Raw genomic sequence first — 17219 nt, forward strand, 5'->3', positions numbered from 1 at the left:
TTGAAATGTTCATATTATGAAAAAAACAAACAAGTTATTCATAATATTCTCCCTTTAAAAAACGATCGATTTTATTAACATTAAACACTTTTTTAAGTTGAGAACCCTAACTTATCAAGTATTGTTAGCTGTCTTATCCAATAGGTTTGAAGTCACAAACTTCAAGGAATTATTCAAAGAAATGTCCACGAACAAAGCGAGGAGGAAATAGTCCTAATCCAAGGTGTCTGAAATATTTGAAATGCTTGACCAATTATTGTACCTCGTGAAGAAGAGGTCTGATATTTACATATGTAGTATTTATAATAAGTTAAACAATTTACAAAATGAAGTGTTGTAAATAGAATCGAATCAAAATGCATATCTATTTTCCACGTCAAGTATTAAGAGTAGATAAAGTACAAAGTCCCAGCGTTACAAAGATCACATCAACATTATTCACTTTATTTTAGTTGTATAATAACATTTCTCTTTAACAATACACAGACTAACAACCACACTTTCATTCAATTCCTGATTAATGTCATATTCCCTTTATGAATGGCATCTAGCTACCAGACTAGAAAATATGTTTGGGATGTCTGAACGTTGAAAATAGTTCTAGTTCCGGCTAGAGAGAGTTCTTTGATTCTGATGGAAGTTTGACTGAATTACAAACACAGTGAAAGTGCTGCCTTTTCTCCATACATCTCGCATGAATCGAAGTTTTCTTCACTTTGGACTATTTTTACTAATTTGTTTCAATAATGAATTTAAGGACTTTTTTCATGATCGGTTTTATTTGAAGTAACAATGACCATGTGGTCATTTTAAAATGTTTCCACAAACAAAGACCAAGTAAGTATATTATATGGATATTTCAGATCAAACAGACGTATACGTATCCAAGTTTATCTGTGTCAATGGCTAAATTGCATAATCCATGAGATTCTTTAAAATACGCTCAAACCAGAGTCACTAACCATGAAACTTTCGCTTTTAGAAATAAGAGCAAATCTTATTTAGCAAGACAATATTTTCTTTTCTAAATAATTTAAAGTCTAATTTGATAAACTTATGACGATATGATCGGGAAATAGTGAAAATCGTTTATTTATTTCTTTTTCTCATAAACTTGAGAATTGATTATTTTTTATGTTATTCATATTTTTAACAAATCATTGTTATTATTATTTCTTGTAATTTCATTAATTGAGAAAAAAATTAAACACGATTTTTGTATTATTTCAGGTTTAGTTTCAAAAACAGGTGTTCAAAACTTATAAATGTTAATCTTAGTACATTGCACTTATTCCAAAATATGTAAACTCAGTGTAAGTGTGTTAAACATAAAAATAACAAGAAAAATTCAAGACTTCATTGTGTTTCGTTTATGACCAAGTAGAATTTCGAATCGTCCTTAAACTTATCCTCAGAATAATAAACTACATCGTGTTTTCAGCTAAAATAAGTAAATCAAATCCCACTATTCGTTGGTAAAAGAGTAGCCTAAGAATAGACGGTGGGTGGTGAGGACTAGTTGTCATCTCTCTCGCCTTACACTGCTAAATTAGGGACGGCTAGCGCAGATATCCCTCGTGTAGGCTGTCGCGCCAAACATTCTCGCCCTCCCAGCCGTGGTGGCGTTAGAATGTGACGGTTAATCCCACTATTCGTTGGTAAAATAATAGCTTAAGAGTTGGCGGTTGGTGGTGATAACTAGCTGCCTTCCCTCTAGCCTTACACTGCTAAATTAGGGACGGCTAGCATAGATAGCCGTCGAGTAACTTTGTGCGAAATTCAAAAAACAAAAACAAAACAAACCCTCGTGTAGGTTTGCGCGAAATTCAAAAACAAATAAATTATCATAGAAGTTTGTTTTCACCACACTATTCTCGTTAGTATTTTCTTGCTTTGCTAATTTTTCGTACTTATCTGTTGTATTTCTCGAATAGGTCATTAGTTTTGTTGGGTTAAACCCGTCAATCTCTCCTACAGCTTTTTCAATATTATCTTTAATGGTATTTACACTGCTGGCCAAAATCTTAAGGCCAATGAACATGAAGAAAAAAAATGCATTTTGCGTTGTTAGACTCAACCACTTATTTGAGTAGAGCTTTGAAATATGAAAATAAGAAAAGGGAAATAAAAAATAAATAACATTCGAGCCAGCCTTCTGCAAACGCTTATATCGACCATATCAAAGCGAATGTTTGAAGTTATTCGCAATGACGGCCGTGCAACTCACTACTGAGACATCTTGTTAGGTATTTCCTACCCTGTTTAGGTCTTTTTTTTGGTATGGTCTTAAACTTTTGACCAGCTAGTATTTAGGCTAATTTCATAGCGTTAACATTTTCCCTATTAAATGCAAAAAACGTTTTTTTTTTTTTTTCCTTTTCTTACTTTCATCTTTCGAAGCTCTACTTAAATAAGTGGTTGAGTCTAACATTACATAAAGCATATTTTTAGAATATTTATTATTTTCTCTTTCATCATATTTATTTTACCGTATTTTAGAGTATTTATTTTAACTGTCTCATTTTGCACAACTTCGTCACGCTCTTTTTTTTACTTTTTTTTTTTTTTTGTACTGTTGGCTTATTTAGTCGCAAGAATATATAACCATTATATACATCCGAACGAGTCTGGGTTTAAAACTAAACAAGTGGAATTTGGTAGTTTCAGGCCTATTGAACGTTACATCTCACGCGTAAGAGACGTATAATTAAATTCAGATATAAAAGAAAATGATAAAATGTTGAGTGTTATCACATTATTTTAGACCCTCAGGAGAACAACATTAAGTTAAGATATTATCGACATCTACTGGAGTTAATATAAAGTTCTGATAACTGAAAATAACTTTTTCACGGTGTGTACATGAACTATCAAGTCTATCCTATTCGACAATAAAAACAAAGCACATTTAAGGAAACTAATTATGAGGAGGTCAGAGTTCAAGTAAAATTTAAGGGCTCTGATGCCCAAGAATGTATCATGAAAACATCTTTAAAAAATTTTAACACTTAATTCAAAAAACCTGATGTGCACCAAGGTCTTGTAATGTTTACCGCTAATCTGCAAAAGTTTTTAAACGCATATGTTTTCAACATAGATTAATTACTCATGAATAACTTTCGTAAGTAAGAGCTGGGTGAATTACACATCACCCAAAAAGGAGTTAATAGAAATAACTTAGTTTTCGTGGGATTACCTACTCAAGTGGTTACACGAGAATTTTGAATCTGTACAAAAGATATGTATCTACCAACAAAAGTAACAATTGTTTGGTTTTGTTTTAAATTTTGCGCAATGCTACACGAGGGCTATCTGCGCTAGTCGCCTCTAATTTAGCAGTTTGAAACTAGAGGGAAGGCAGCTAGTCATCACCACCCACCGCCAACTTTTGGACTACTCTTTTACCAACAAATAGTGGGATTAGTCGTAACGTTATAACGCCCCTACGGCTGAAAGGGCGAACATGTTTGACGTGACGGTGATTCGAAAAAGCAATAAGACGCGAGACCTTGCAACTAACTCACTGCCGTTGATGACGTTGAAACATAAAGTCAGCCTTATCGTATATGGTCGTTAAAAGGTTTAATTGCCTATTTATTTCATGTTTACGTCATTATTTTAGCAACATAGTCAAGCTAGTGTTACTTTGAAATACACAGGAAGGACACGCTCACATACATGCACATAGCAAGCACCAATCGGTTATAGATGTGAAGTTAACGAAACTTGCTTGCGCCATGCGTCTTAATCACAAGTGACGAAATACAGCTATAAATTCGAACCAAACTCCAATTATTTAAATCAGAAGAAAGCGGTAGACATGTTTTTACTGGTCGTTACAGTTCTGGTGTTACTAGCAATAATGTGGTTCAGGTACGTTTTCCCTTATACATGATAATTAATACAGATTTGAAAAACCAAATCAGAGAAACGAAACAACCTAAGGTTTCAGGTAAGTTCTGATTAGTTGAAATAGAAATGGCTGCGTAGTTGAAGGCAACAATGAAACCACCAAGAACCAGTTTCTCCCTGTATTAAATATGTATTATGTAGATCTTACAAGAAGCGAGATATTTTGAACGTTACTTCAGTTTTAATATTCAAACTAAAAATACAAAAACGAAATGTTGACCGTTGAATTCTAACTTAGAAATACTAAAACATATTCATCTTAGTCCACAAGTTCCAGTTAAGGTAGAAACTGAAAAAGATTTATGTATGACCAATAAATGTAAGGTTCCAAAACTAGCGCATTTAACTTCATCAGCAAAAAAAAAAAAAAAAAGGCTAAAATTAGAGTGTAGATATAAAGTTATGACTAGTTTTTTTATCGAAAGGTTAAAAGTTACATAGTGTTTCAGTAGTACTTTGATAGTTTGAAATATTTAACTTCAGATTTGTTTAGCACCAAGTATAAAGATTAAAACCGGCTGTGGTCACTTCTGGTATCGTAACCAAGGTTTTAGCGTTAAAACCGTTTGGAGAGGGCTGGTCAGTTTAAGATATTGCATACACAAAAGGCTCAGAAACTCACGCAAAACAAATGACCTATAATTGGTCCAAGATGTGTCACTTAGACAATTTTTTTAGTTTCACGAAAACTATGGCTTTAGCCCATTCTCAATTCCAAGATAGAGTCATCAATCGCTGTAGCACTTTTAGGCACGACTATATTAAACTATGTATTAACCATGTTATTGAAATACTACCAAGCATGTGGCGCGCTATACCTAATTAGATTTTTTAGTCAGCATCTCTACCAAGTCAACCTACGAGACATTGAGAATGATTAAATGTACCAGTCGAAAGGGTTTAACCTTTAGTTCTAAATCAATTAGAACAAGTCGGTTAAGAGGTTAGAAGTACGAACTGAAAAGGAAACAAAGCAACTCCATAAACACTCAAGAGCTGCTCGGAACTTGTGTGATGACGGGGTTAGTAGCTAGCAATAAGTTTACTTTACAATTTAAAATTCGAGTTTGGTTTTTAGTAGAGAGACAATACGACCTATTGTATAGTTTTATATTATAAACAACGAAATGAAAATAAGTTAATAAGGGAAAAGTTAGCAAGTAAACATTTCGAGAAAATGACACGGGCTTATTATCAGGGACATAGTGTTTGTGTTTTTTAATTTCGTGCAAAGAAACACGAGGGCTATCTGCGCTAGCCATTCCTAATTTAGCAGCGTAAGACTAGAGGGAAGGCAGCTAGTCATCACCACCCATCGCCAACTCTTGGGCTACTCTTTTACCAACGAATAGTGGGATTGACCGTCACATTATAGTCCCCCCCCACGGTTGAAAGAGCGAACATAATTGGTGTGACGAGGATTCAAACCTGCGACTCTCGGATTACAAGTCGAGTGCCTTAACCATCTATCCATATCGGGCATTTTCATAACAAAGTAAAACGTATAAAACACTGTAAGAGAGAGAAATCCACAAAGAATGACGAAAAATAAACTTCAGATTTCCTTCAAAAGCTAAGGAGTGACTTTACATTATAATTTGGTGAATATTAAAAAAAGAGTAAGTTAAATCCAGAATTTTCCAAAGAGGATGGTTTTGGAGGCATCTTTTCGAGACAAATTTTGTTTACTATTTGATATATATTTTAAGTGAATACATTCTAAAGTCACCATAAATTCAGTATATATAACCACAACCATATTCTCAACATTATTGACTAATTGCCAACTTTTTGTGCTTGTGTTATTATCTCTTTATGATTCGCTTCCAACTGAGATACATATGATTGCACCTGCAATTCGGTAGGGAAGATCGAAGAATCATAATTGTTAGGAGTGGGACAAGCAGTCAGGAACACTTTGAAAGCAGCTACAGTCACAACATTGTGCTCTATTCGCTATACAATACTTACTAATACAGTTTTTAACAGTTCCTGGATACTTCTATGTCATTTGGAGACATCCACGCTTCTTGTGCTAGGTACAACGCTAAAATCAGGGGTTCGATTCCCCTCGGTGGGCTCAGCAGATAACTTGTTGTGGCTTTGCTATAAGAAAACACACATAAACACACACATTCTTGTGCTAGGCTGCTAAGCTCTCGATTCACTGACGGAGTTTTGTCACCTTATCTCTTCAAATCACTTTTCGCAGCCACAATTATGTCCAAAACTTTCAGTTTAAATTAATGAAAACCGGATTGGGAAGTTTTTTTAAACACAAAATTGTTCCCCACTGGCTGGTGAGAAACCTGTTTGAGAAACCTGTTAAAGTAAATTCGTTCTGATAGAAACACTATAAATTCTTTATTTACATATCTTAAGAAAACATTCACACAAATTGTGCTGCTGTATAATAGCTCAGTTTGAGCTCTACAGAAATAATTGATGCAGTTAATATTAAAAACAAACAACGTTTCACAGTCAACTGCTATAATGACAAATCCAAAGAAGGAACTCTGGTACAAGTTACTGTTGTAACAATAGAGAAAAATAAACTCTGCTCAACATACTTCTGCAGTAAGTTTATCAGCATTTCCAAGGCTCATTAGCATTGCTATTCGTACTATTGTGACGTCAGAGAAGAATTATGCACTCTGTAAGGTAAAAGAACCCCACAAAAACAGCATGAAATGGCTTAATAATTTCAAACTAAGGCATATACATATTTGTTACTTTTAATTTTGGTGTTATTTAACCTGAGAGACCATGAGGAAGTACATCTCGTTTAATGAGATTTCTAAAAGTGCTTATAGGCGTGTTGTCAATTTTTGTGACGTCACCAATTTTGAATAAGATAATTGGTCACATGTCATGTATACAGTGAGACCTTAATCATTTACACTTTGTTATGACTCAAGTTAATATGAAAGATTTACTTTTTCTACCCTAGTTATTTGTCTCTTATAATCCTTAAATAAAAAATTCTAGACAGGTCTTTGCTTAAAATTTATTCTTTCAGTGGATTATTTTAAACAATATAGGTATATTTGTAATATGACATAGGATGGGTAAATTAAGGACCTAACATTTCATGACTTTAAATATGACGACGTCAGCTGCTCTTACAAGTTCTAAAGATATTGTAAGGTAGATGTACTGAAGAATTGTTAAGTTATTTGAAACCAACGCAGTTGCTCAGTTCTGTGTGAATAACTAAAGTCACTTCTATTGGTTATAGCTCGTTGGAACTAACCAGATAGGTTATTAACATCACATTTTAACCCAACTTTTATTTCAACTGAATTTACACACTTCTAGTTGATTTTGCCGTGCAACTTACAAGAGTTAGGTACATTGAATTGTAAGGTTTCATACATTTACCTCGTTTTAATTCGTCTTATCTGGTTGGGGGTCATCACGTTATGTTTGTGACAACAGAGGTCTGTGTACAAGCATTATATATGTAAAAATGAGCCATTTTTGCATATATATTTCTCTACAAGCGGGTTTTCTCGACATCACTGTACAAGTATTGCTCATGCGGAAGTTTATCAACATTTCCAAGGCCCACTCAACTTTGCTATTCGTACTGTCGTGAAGTCAGTAAAACATGCACGTATCATGAACCACGAGAATAATTGTGTTTTCGCCTACAGAGAGCATAACTTCAGTTGTAAGAAATAAAAATATTTGTTTCTGTTATTTTGGTTTTATTTTATCTTGAAAGAGAACACTTTCTGGGACCCTGCCCAAATATTGTTTGTTTGTCCGGTTTTTCAGTCTTGCGCAATGCTACACGAGTGTTATTTGCGTTAGCCGTCCCTAATTTAGCAGTTTAAGACTTGGAGGAATACAGCTAGTCATCACCACACACCGCCAACTGTTAGGCTACTTTTTAATATAGCAATATTTATTCATATCATTATAATCCTTCACACATCTACAATAGTTTTAATGATCTTTAATTATATTCATTATTTTTAATTATTATTTAAGTACTACGTTCTCTTTTAAACCCTCTCTCAAATTCCTCTTTCTTGGTTTTCTCTCTCTCTCTCTTTGTTTAATTTTTCTCTTAATATTTTTTCTCATTCACATAATCTGCGACCTTTCTCTCTTGTCTTGTCTGTTTACTTTTGTTACGTACTAAGTTTCTATGTACGAATATTTTGTTTTTTTAAACATCTGTTTTTATATTATTTTGGTGCTCCAGGTATTTCTCCTTATTCTCTCCATTGTTTCATATCGATGCACTAATTGTTATATTGAACTGTAGTCTAAAGTGAAACTTATCTTCACAAAATGTTTACACTTCTGACACCACTAATACAACATTGGGTGTGTTCTACTGGGTTAATGAAACTATTGTGAATTACAGTACACGTAATAATAATGAATTAATTTATTTTTTCAATAACGTTTTCTGTATTCTAGATGTAGCAGCTGTCGCTGTAAATCACTGACCAACACTGAACTCAATGAATCATAAACTCAACAATTCTTTCAATCCACGCAGTATAGTAATGTTCTGAAAGTTACGTCTTCATTCATAAAATTAAGGTTACAAAAATAACAACATGACCCAGGTTTGGCCTATTATAAAGTAGTAGTACAACTGAATTAAGTCTTAGTTGTAGAATGAGAAAATAAAGATACTTCAGGTGAAAGTGTTTCAAGTTAAAGTCGGATGATAAATGAATAAACTATAGAAAAGTGAAGATAAAGATGGGTAATGTAAATGGCTTATAGTGATAGGTAAAATGCAATACATAAAAAACAAGCAAATTTACAATGAATAAAAGAAACGCTAATTAATACCTAGAGGTACTTTGAATACCTGTGTATTAAATACGCTCGATACATTCACGACTGTATGTGTATATGATATCAACACATGCACGTTTGTAAAGAAAGACAAACGAAACATCCAACTTATAAAATTACAAAAAACACTCTAACCGCCAGGTGTCGCAGTCACACATTATAAAAATATAGTGAAGAAACTGCACCAAATAATAACCAGTAAAGATGATGTTGTTGGTCGTTACTGTTCTAATGTTATTGGTGGTGACGTGGTTCAGGTAGGTGGCTTTACAGACAACTAGATAGAAACTGTTTTGTTAACAAAATAAATCAAGGAGATGAAATACAGGAAAATAATAACCTAATTAGTGTTTAAGTAGAAATTACTACGAAGTGAGTTGAGTGAAACAGATAGATCCATGAAGAATCAGAGTTTTCCTGGTTTGTATTACATAGATTTTGTAACAAATGTAAAAACGTATTTAGAATGTGAAACTTGAAGGGTTTTAATTCTGAAACTTGAAATAGAAAAATGAAATCTAAATGTATCGATCTTTAATTTTCTATTTATACTTAGAAATATTAAAATATATTTTGAATGTTAAACTTGAAAGGCTCTAACTTATCATATTTAAACATGACGTATTATTTTATCCTCACAGAGTTTTTATGAATTCATTACAGACACGTTATTGTAACTTTAGTTAAAATGAAAGTCTAAATTTTTCTACCCTACTTATTTGTCTCTTATGGTCCTGAAATAAAAAAAATTCTAGAAAGGTCTATGCATATGATTTATCCTTTCAGTGGATTATTTCAAATAATATACGTATATTTGTAAAATGACATAGGATGGGTACATTAAGGACCTACCATTTATTGACAGTAAATCTGTTAACGTTAGCTACTATTACAACGTGCATATGTTTTGTAAATTAGATACACTGTACAATTCTTCAGATGTTTGAAACCAGCGTAGTTGCTTAATTCTGTCTCAATAACTAAAGTCACTTCTATTGGTAATAGCTCTTTGGAACATCTCAGAAAGGTAATGAAGATCATATTTTAACCCAACTTTTATTTCAACTGAAATTATACATTTCTAGTTGAATTTGCCGTACAATTTAAAAGAGTTCAACACATTGAATTGAAGGTTTCCATACATTTATCTTGTTTTAATTTAACTTATCCAGTTAGGGATCATCACGTTATGTTTGTGGCAACAGATGAGCTGACTATGTACAAGCATTCCTCATGCGAAAGTTTATCAACATTTCCAAGGCCCTCTTAACTTTGCTATTCGTACTGTCGTGACGTCAGTGAAATATGTACATACCATGAATCACGAGAATAATTATGCTCTCTATAGGCTATAACACAGCAGGACGTGACATATAAACTTCAAAAGTAAGAAATAAAAATATTTGTTTCTTTTATTTTGGTTTTATTTCAACTTCAAAGAGTTACTTTCGGAGACTCTGCCAAAGTAAATCTAGGTTCATGAGGAAAGATTTCGTAACTTTAACAAACCATGAAGAATCGGAATTAGGATTAGGGAAAGTACAGATGGCATCATGATTTAGGTAATGGAAGATTGGTTATAAATTGTAGATAAAACTTCTCATAACACGGCCATCAGATTTGTTCAGAATCCTACGTACGTAACCCTATAAACATATAGTCTAAACTAGTAAGAGTGACGTAACAGTTTCGTCTTGTTCTACCATAGGTGGCGACAGAAGAAGTTGTCTTTCTTTCAAGACCTTGGCATTCCAGGACCACAACCAAACTTTTTCTTTGGAAACTTGAGAGAATTTCAAACCAAGGTTTCGAAAAAAAATTATTTCAATTCTAATATTTCAAACAAAATTCGAGAAAATCTATTATTCTAAGTTTAAATGAAGTTTCTTGGTAGTTCAAAAAATTTTAAAAAATCAACGAATTGGGAGTTTTGAGCTATCACATCAACATGTTTGGTTTCAGTTTTGTTTAAATATGAAATACAACAATTAAACCATTTTTACGACTTATAATGTTTTCTCTCAAGGTCTAAGTTTACAGAATAAGGATATTGGGATTTCAATTTTTTTAAACCAAGTAAAATATTGTAAAAAATGTAAAATGTGGGCTACGAAAAATAAGATAAAATAAGATTAATTTTGATAGAAACAATATATATAAATAGTTTAAATTTTATTTGTAAATAAAAAACACTACCAATCCATATCAATGCAAACATTTTCAGAAATTTATTGAAATAGTAAAACACAAACACTGAACAAACAATTGCTGCAGTTAACAGTAAAAATAATTCACCATCAACTGCTGTAGCAGCAGATCATATGAAACATCTCTGCACTAATTGATGCTACAATAAGACCATGAAAAGCAATACATCTTTACTTTAATAACACTATGTATTACAATCTTACAAAACTACTCACTATTGTTATTGTTATGTACTCAACATTTATACTTAAGATGGTTTGATTAACTTTGTTTAACTCCAAGATTCATTGTTAAATATGTACAGTAAATATTTTAATAATGAAACTTTACATAAGTGGTCAATAAGCTGTCAACATTTTATCTGTACTATAGGCTAAATAATTCTCAGTTTATTGGTTAGGGCTTAGTAATTCTCAAAAGTTGATCAACTTTATCGTAACTATTTTCGATGGATTACAGCTTTGGTTAAATTTTTACTTTATTTTCAACATAGATAATTAATGTGTATATTTTTCTCTCTATTAAAGGGTGCTATTAAATGTCATGAAGAATGGATAAAAAAGTATGGGAAGATTTGTGGGTAAGTTGTTTTACAGCTTTCAGAAAATGACCAAATAGTTTATTTGTTAACGTGATTTTGATACATCTAATAGGTGGCGTCACCTACAAAACAAAGGTAGAAACTCTTCCCTCACTTCACTCTGTTGTTGCTGGATGACATCAAACACAAATATTAAAGACAGTTTTATATTTATCTCTAATTCTTCATGGAAAGTACCAAATACAAAACCGTACATGGAATTATTTGTTCTAATTTATTGTTTTACAAACATAAATAAAATAATGAAAGAAAAGTGACGTAAAACAATTGCTTCTAACTGTGCAACTAATAAATCAATCAAATGTAATATAACATTGTTCTAGATAGATAAAGATAATATATAACGTATTAATATACATTTCTATATTATTACCAGATTTCCTTTAACCCTTCACTATTAAATCATGTCTTTCACAAATGTATTTTACACTTTATTTTCCATTCTGTCACATAAGACATTTTTTACATTTTTGTTAAAATAGTGAAATTCGCAGTATAAAACAATTTAATAAACGTTTTTCTTTCACGTATCTGTTACTGAATATTTTAATATTTATTTCCTAGATTCTACTTCGGACGATTACCTATAATTATTGTAGCGGATTTGGACCTTTTGCGACAAATTCAAATTAAGGATTTCCAAAAGATAACGGGCCGACCGGTAAGAAAGCGCCACCTACAAAATAATTTGAAAATCACAAGTTTAATTAACCAAACAATATCACACACGGAATATTTCAAACAACCAGAATGATTTAAAGTAGGTAATCTAAAATAAGGACAGAATGTGTGAATAATTAAATCATAACACTAAAATAAGTGACATTTATCATCCATAACTAGTTTAGAATATACCTGCTGTAAGGTATTGTCATGCGTACTGTTTTCTCAATTTTCGTACAAGTATTTTGCATGTGAATGTGATACAAATGTAATGATAAAAACATAAATAGGCAGTAGAATAGTAATAGGTTTGGGACACAAACTCTGATATAAAGAGTAAAAGTGGAAATATGTAGAAGCTATGATTTTTTTTTTCTCACCAATACACCTTTAACCATTCCGTTAAGCCTGAGGGCTAAGCGTTATGTCTGAGGGCTTATAACGATAAAAATAAGTTTTGATACTCGCGGTTGATAGGATACAGATAGTCCACTGTGAAGCTTTGCTCAAAAAACAATAATTTTATTCTGGTAATTACTGATTATTAATGGCCCGGAATGGCCAAGTGTGTTAAGGCATTCGACTCCTCATCTGAGGGTCCCGGGTTGGAATCACCGTCACATCAAACATGCTCGCCCTTTCAGCTGTAGGGTGTTATAATGTGACGGTCAATCCCACTATTCTTTGGTAAAAGAGTAGCCCAAGAGTTGGCGGTGGGTGGTGATGACTAGCTGCTTTCCCTCTAGTCTTACACTGCTAAATTAGGGACGGCTAGCACAGATAGCCCTCGAGTAGCTTTGTGCGAAATTCAAAAACAAACATTTTATTGGTGCGAACACCTTTAAAAATAATCCATCAGACTGTTTATAAATTGATCTTTTTGTCTAATTGTTACTTTTTTTAAATATTATAATTGAATTACAAATATTGTCGGTGGTGTACCTATCGCCAACATTTCATAATGTTTTTTTTTTTTTTTTTATCATGGCACAGAGGTTTACCCTAAACTAAGGTATTTTTATTTCAGCCAATGCTTAGACATCTTTCTTATCATCATAGATGCTAATCCCTGGAGGTGCGCAGCCATTGAAAGAGTTTAAATCACACCTGATTTTCATTCGTGGAAAACACTGGAAGGAAGTTCGTAGTCTCCTCACCCCAACTTTCAGTTCCAGTAAGATGAAACAGGTAAGTATTGTATTTATTCTACAACTTAAACATTGTTTCAATGTAGTCTGATAACAGTAACTATCGTCAGACACTTCTCATACGTTATCATCTTTTACATGTTTAAAAGCTGCTGCAGAGATCACACAATGTCTTTTCATCACCAAAACCTCAGGTGCCGCTCTTGTAGAAAATATAAAATATATGTATCTCTGTCTTTCTGTATATTAATATATCTACCTGTACTGTCTGTTCGTTTATTTTTTTCCATTTCTGCATTTTCTTCTCTCTTTCTTCTGTTTAAACATGTTTCTGTCTTTCAGTACATTCTTCTGTCTATTCGTTTATTTTTTCCATTTCTGTATTTTCTTGTCTCTCTCCTCTGTATAAATCTTTCTCTTGCTTTCAGTATATTCATCTGTTTATTCGTTTATTTTTTTCCATTTCTGTATTTTCTTCTCTCTCTTCTCTGTATAAATATGTTTCTGTCTTTCAGTACATTCATCTGTCTATTCGTTTATTTTTTCCATTTCTGTATTTTCTTCTCTCTCTCCTCTGTATAAATATGTTTCTGTCTTTCAGTACATTTATCTGTTTATTCGTTTATTTTTTTCCATTTCTGTATTTTGTTCTCTCTTTCTTCTGTATAAATATGTTTCTGTCTTTCAGTACATTCATCTGTCTTTCTGTACTGTCTATTAATCTACTACATCTATAGATAGTTGAAGAAAGAAGAAAATTCTAATGTTTTAATCCTCAAGTTTCAGATTTTTACAAACGTTTTGTTTTAATTACTTATCTCAAAAAGAACTAAAAAATCATGAAGCTTTTATAAATCATTTTATTATTTTCTCTCTCAACTTGACTTTAAATTAAATGACAGTTAATTAAAAGTAATTAAATGTTATTATTACGTAATAAAGATTAAATAACGTTGTTGTTTTGAATTAAGCACAAAGTTACACAACGGGCTATCTTTGCTCTGCCCACCATGGGTATCGAAACCCGGTTTTAAATCCGCAGACATACCACTGAGCCACTGAGGGTCAACATTGTTAAACAACATTTAAATTAGTAATAATACTTACATACAGGTTAAGTCCTCCACTGGTACAGTGGTAAATATTTGCATTTACAACACTAAAATCAGGAGATGAATTCCTTTTGGTGGACCCAGCAGATAGCCCAATGTGGCTTTGCCATAAGAAAATACGCACATACAATTTAGCTACTACAGTAATTATTATTAATTCACATGTATACCAGTACAAATATTGTTAAACTAATAACTATAAACAGTCATTATAATTATAATGATTTATACACATACGTTTTATGATGTTTGTACCAGTGTCTAATAATACGTAAAATATCAAACATGTTATAACAAACCTTTATTAACATTAGAATCTATGCCACATTACGTGTAATTTTCAAGGGTAATAATAAGAAAGGACTACAGGGATGATTTATAAGTTTTGCCACAAACTCAGATCCACTTCACGTGTAAGCATATGGGATAAGACCCGGCATGGCCAGGTGAGTTAAGGCGCTCGACTCGTAATCTGAGGGTCCCGGGTTGGAATCCCCGTCGCACCAAACATACTTGCTCTTTCAGCCGTGGGGGCGTTATAATGTTACGGTCAAGCCCATTATTCGTTGGTAAAAGAGTAGCCCAAGAGTTGGTGATGGGTGGTGATGACTAGCTGCCTTTCCTCTAGTCTTACGCTGCTAAAATAAAAATGGCTAGCACAGATAGCCCTCGTGTAGCTTTGCGCGAAATTCAAAAACAAAGAAACAAACATGTGGGATATCACAATTTGTCGGTCAATCCCACTATTCGTCGGTAAAAGAGTAGCCCAAGAGTTGGCGGTAGGTGGTGATGACTAGCTGCCTTCCCTCTAGTCTTACACTTCTAAATTATGGACGGCTAGCACAGATAGCCCTAAAATAGCTTTGTGCGAAGTTAAAAAACAATCACAATTTGCACTCGAAGTAAAACTTTAATGGGAATAATCTAATCAGTAGTATGGAAGAAAAATACACTGGAGTTGTGGCTTTTTTTTTAAAGTCATTCAAGCTATTTGTTGTTGCTAGTGGCAGAACAAATAGGAATTTAATTTGTATCTATAGAAATATTAAACAGAAAGTTTAAAGATGTTATAGTGTCATTGTATAGAGATTTATTAAACCGTATTTGGCTGTGTTTAGTTTTGGGCTCCTTACCATAGAAAGGACATTGAAATGACGTAATATGATCAGAGGACAGAGAGAGGATACTAGGACGGTATCTGTGACAGAAAAGTTGTCATACGAGGTTAAGCTTTCTAAAATTGGTTTCTTTTTAAACAACCAGATAAAAGAGAAGGGATCTAACTGGAGTGTTCAAGATTGTTAAGGGAATTTATGGTGTTAATACCTCATTGTTCATCGTATTTAATGGTGGAACTGGTAAGATTAGATGGCACAAGTATAGATTTTAGTTGAGTGTGGGTCATCTAAGACCTTTAATTTAGAACAGGTTGCCTTGAGATCTTTTATAATAAGTTACTTTGAGGGAAAGTTTGATGACTATTTGAATCTAAGTGATATTATTGAGTTTTTCAATGTTTAGTTTAATTTAATGGATCAAATGGGCCTTTGCTGCCTTTTTGATGTTATGTTACATAATTTAAGTTTACTATTACTTTGTCCAACTAAAATCAAATTCATGCTGTAAGTTAACACGTAATCAACGTACTCCAATCTTGATTTTATATATATATGAATTTTATCACTGACATTTTTCAATAACTAGTATGCTAATGATAATCCAAAGCACCTACCTGCAGATTTTTTGTATTATAATACAAACCTGTAGTAAACTAATTTCCATTCGAGGTGACACCAATCATGCAAAAAGCTGTTGATATCCTAATGGAAAAAATAGCCCCAAAAGCTCAGACAGAAGAGGATTTTGATATATACGAGATGTACCAAGGACTTACAACTGATGTCATTGGTCAAACTGCTTTTGGAGCCCAGACAAATGTCCAGCGTAATCCAAAAGATCCATTTCTGATCAATTCCAGAGCTATTTTCAACATCCAGACCTCGCAGTTTCTCATCTTTTATCAAGTATGTTTGAATTGAATTCTGTTTGATGTTAAAAGGCACATTTCGATTTCTTTCCATTTTTAGTCTATTTTAAGTGTTGGAAATTTTGAAAAAACAAAATTCTCTAGTATTTATGTACAGATCGTAGGGAAAGACATGTTTTAAATGTGGCTTCATTGCATAACACCTTCAGTGTGTAATTTCACTATGTAACACACAATCAGGACGATGTACTGGTCAGTAAATTTGACTTATATGACGTACGTTCACTAAAAAGTTTCAAGACTGTTTGTTTGTTTTTGAATTTCGCGCAAAGTTACCCAAGGGCTATCTGCGTTAGCCAGATCTAATTTAACAATGTAAGATTAGAGGGAAGATAGGTGGTCATCACCGCGCTCATCCAACTGTTGGGCAATTTTTTTAACAACGAATAATGGGAGATTGACCGTCACATTATAACGCCCCCACAGCTGAAAGGATGAGCATGTTCGGTGTGATAGGGATTCGAACCCGCGACCGTCAGATTACGAGTCGAGCGCCCTATCACTTTGCCATGACTGGCCTCGGTGCGTCAGGTATCACATTTTTTTTCTAATAAATTTACAGTTTTTTTCTTACTTTGTATTTAGTGATTACTGGGTAATATTATTTTGTATTTCGAACATTATAAATGTATTTGACTTTGTACATTCAATAAAAGTAAACATAATTTATTCTTGCGTTCGGTCTCATTCTACTAAAAAGTCTA

The 17219-nt window shown here is 32.9% G+C and overlaps 3 protein-coding genes across 6 annotated transcripts in view; 2 read left to right on the top strand and 1 right to left on the bottom strand.

Moving 5' to 3' along the window:
• Positions 1 to 17219, top strand: part of LOC143247543 (cytochrome P450 3A8-like) — a 68225-nt gene that overhangs the window by 45449 nt on the left and 5557 nt on the right. The window lies entirely within an intron of this gene.
• The window catches only part of LOC143247548 (cytochrome P450 3A19-like), a 51081-nt gene that overhangs the window by 19614 nt on the left and 14248 nt on the right, over positions 1 to 17219 (bottom strand). For 2 of the 3 annotated variants that reach the window (XM_076495822.1, XM_076495821.1), the window contains exon 1: positions 5884 to 6301. The exons of the other annotated variant lie outside the window; for it this stretch is intronic. The gene's annotated coding sequence lies outside the window, so the exon portion shown is untranslated. Of the gene's footprint in view, positions 1 to 5883; positions 6302 to 17219 lie in introns of those variants that run through there. 3 annotated transcript variants of the gene reach the window in all.
• Positions 3676 to 16522, top strand: LOC143247550 (thromboxane-A synthase-like). Its single transcript, XM_076495825.1, has 6 exons — positions 3676 to 3873; positions 10445 to 10541; positions 11472 to 11524; positions 12110 to 12206; positions 13268 to 13396; positions 16256 to 16522. Exons 1-6 carry the CDS (start codon positions 3821 to 3823, stop codon positions 16505 to 16507), a joined length of 681 nt encoding a protein of 226 aa, XP_076351940.1. The 5' UTR covers positions 3676 to 3820; the 3' UTR covers positions 16508 to 16522.

This window comes from Tachypleus tridentatus, chromosome 3 (assembly GCF_004210375.1).
Source record: "Tachypleus tridentatus isolate NWPU-2018 chromosome 3, ASM421037v1, whole genome shotgun sequence".
Classification (NCBI taxonomy): domain Eukaryota; kingdom Metazoa; phylum Arthropoda; class Merostomata; order Xiphosura; family Limulidae; genus Tachypleus; species Tachypleus tridentatus.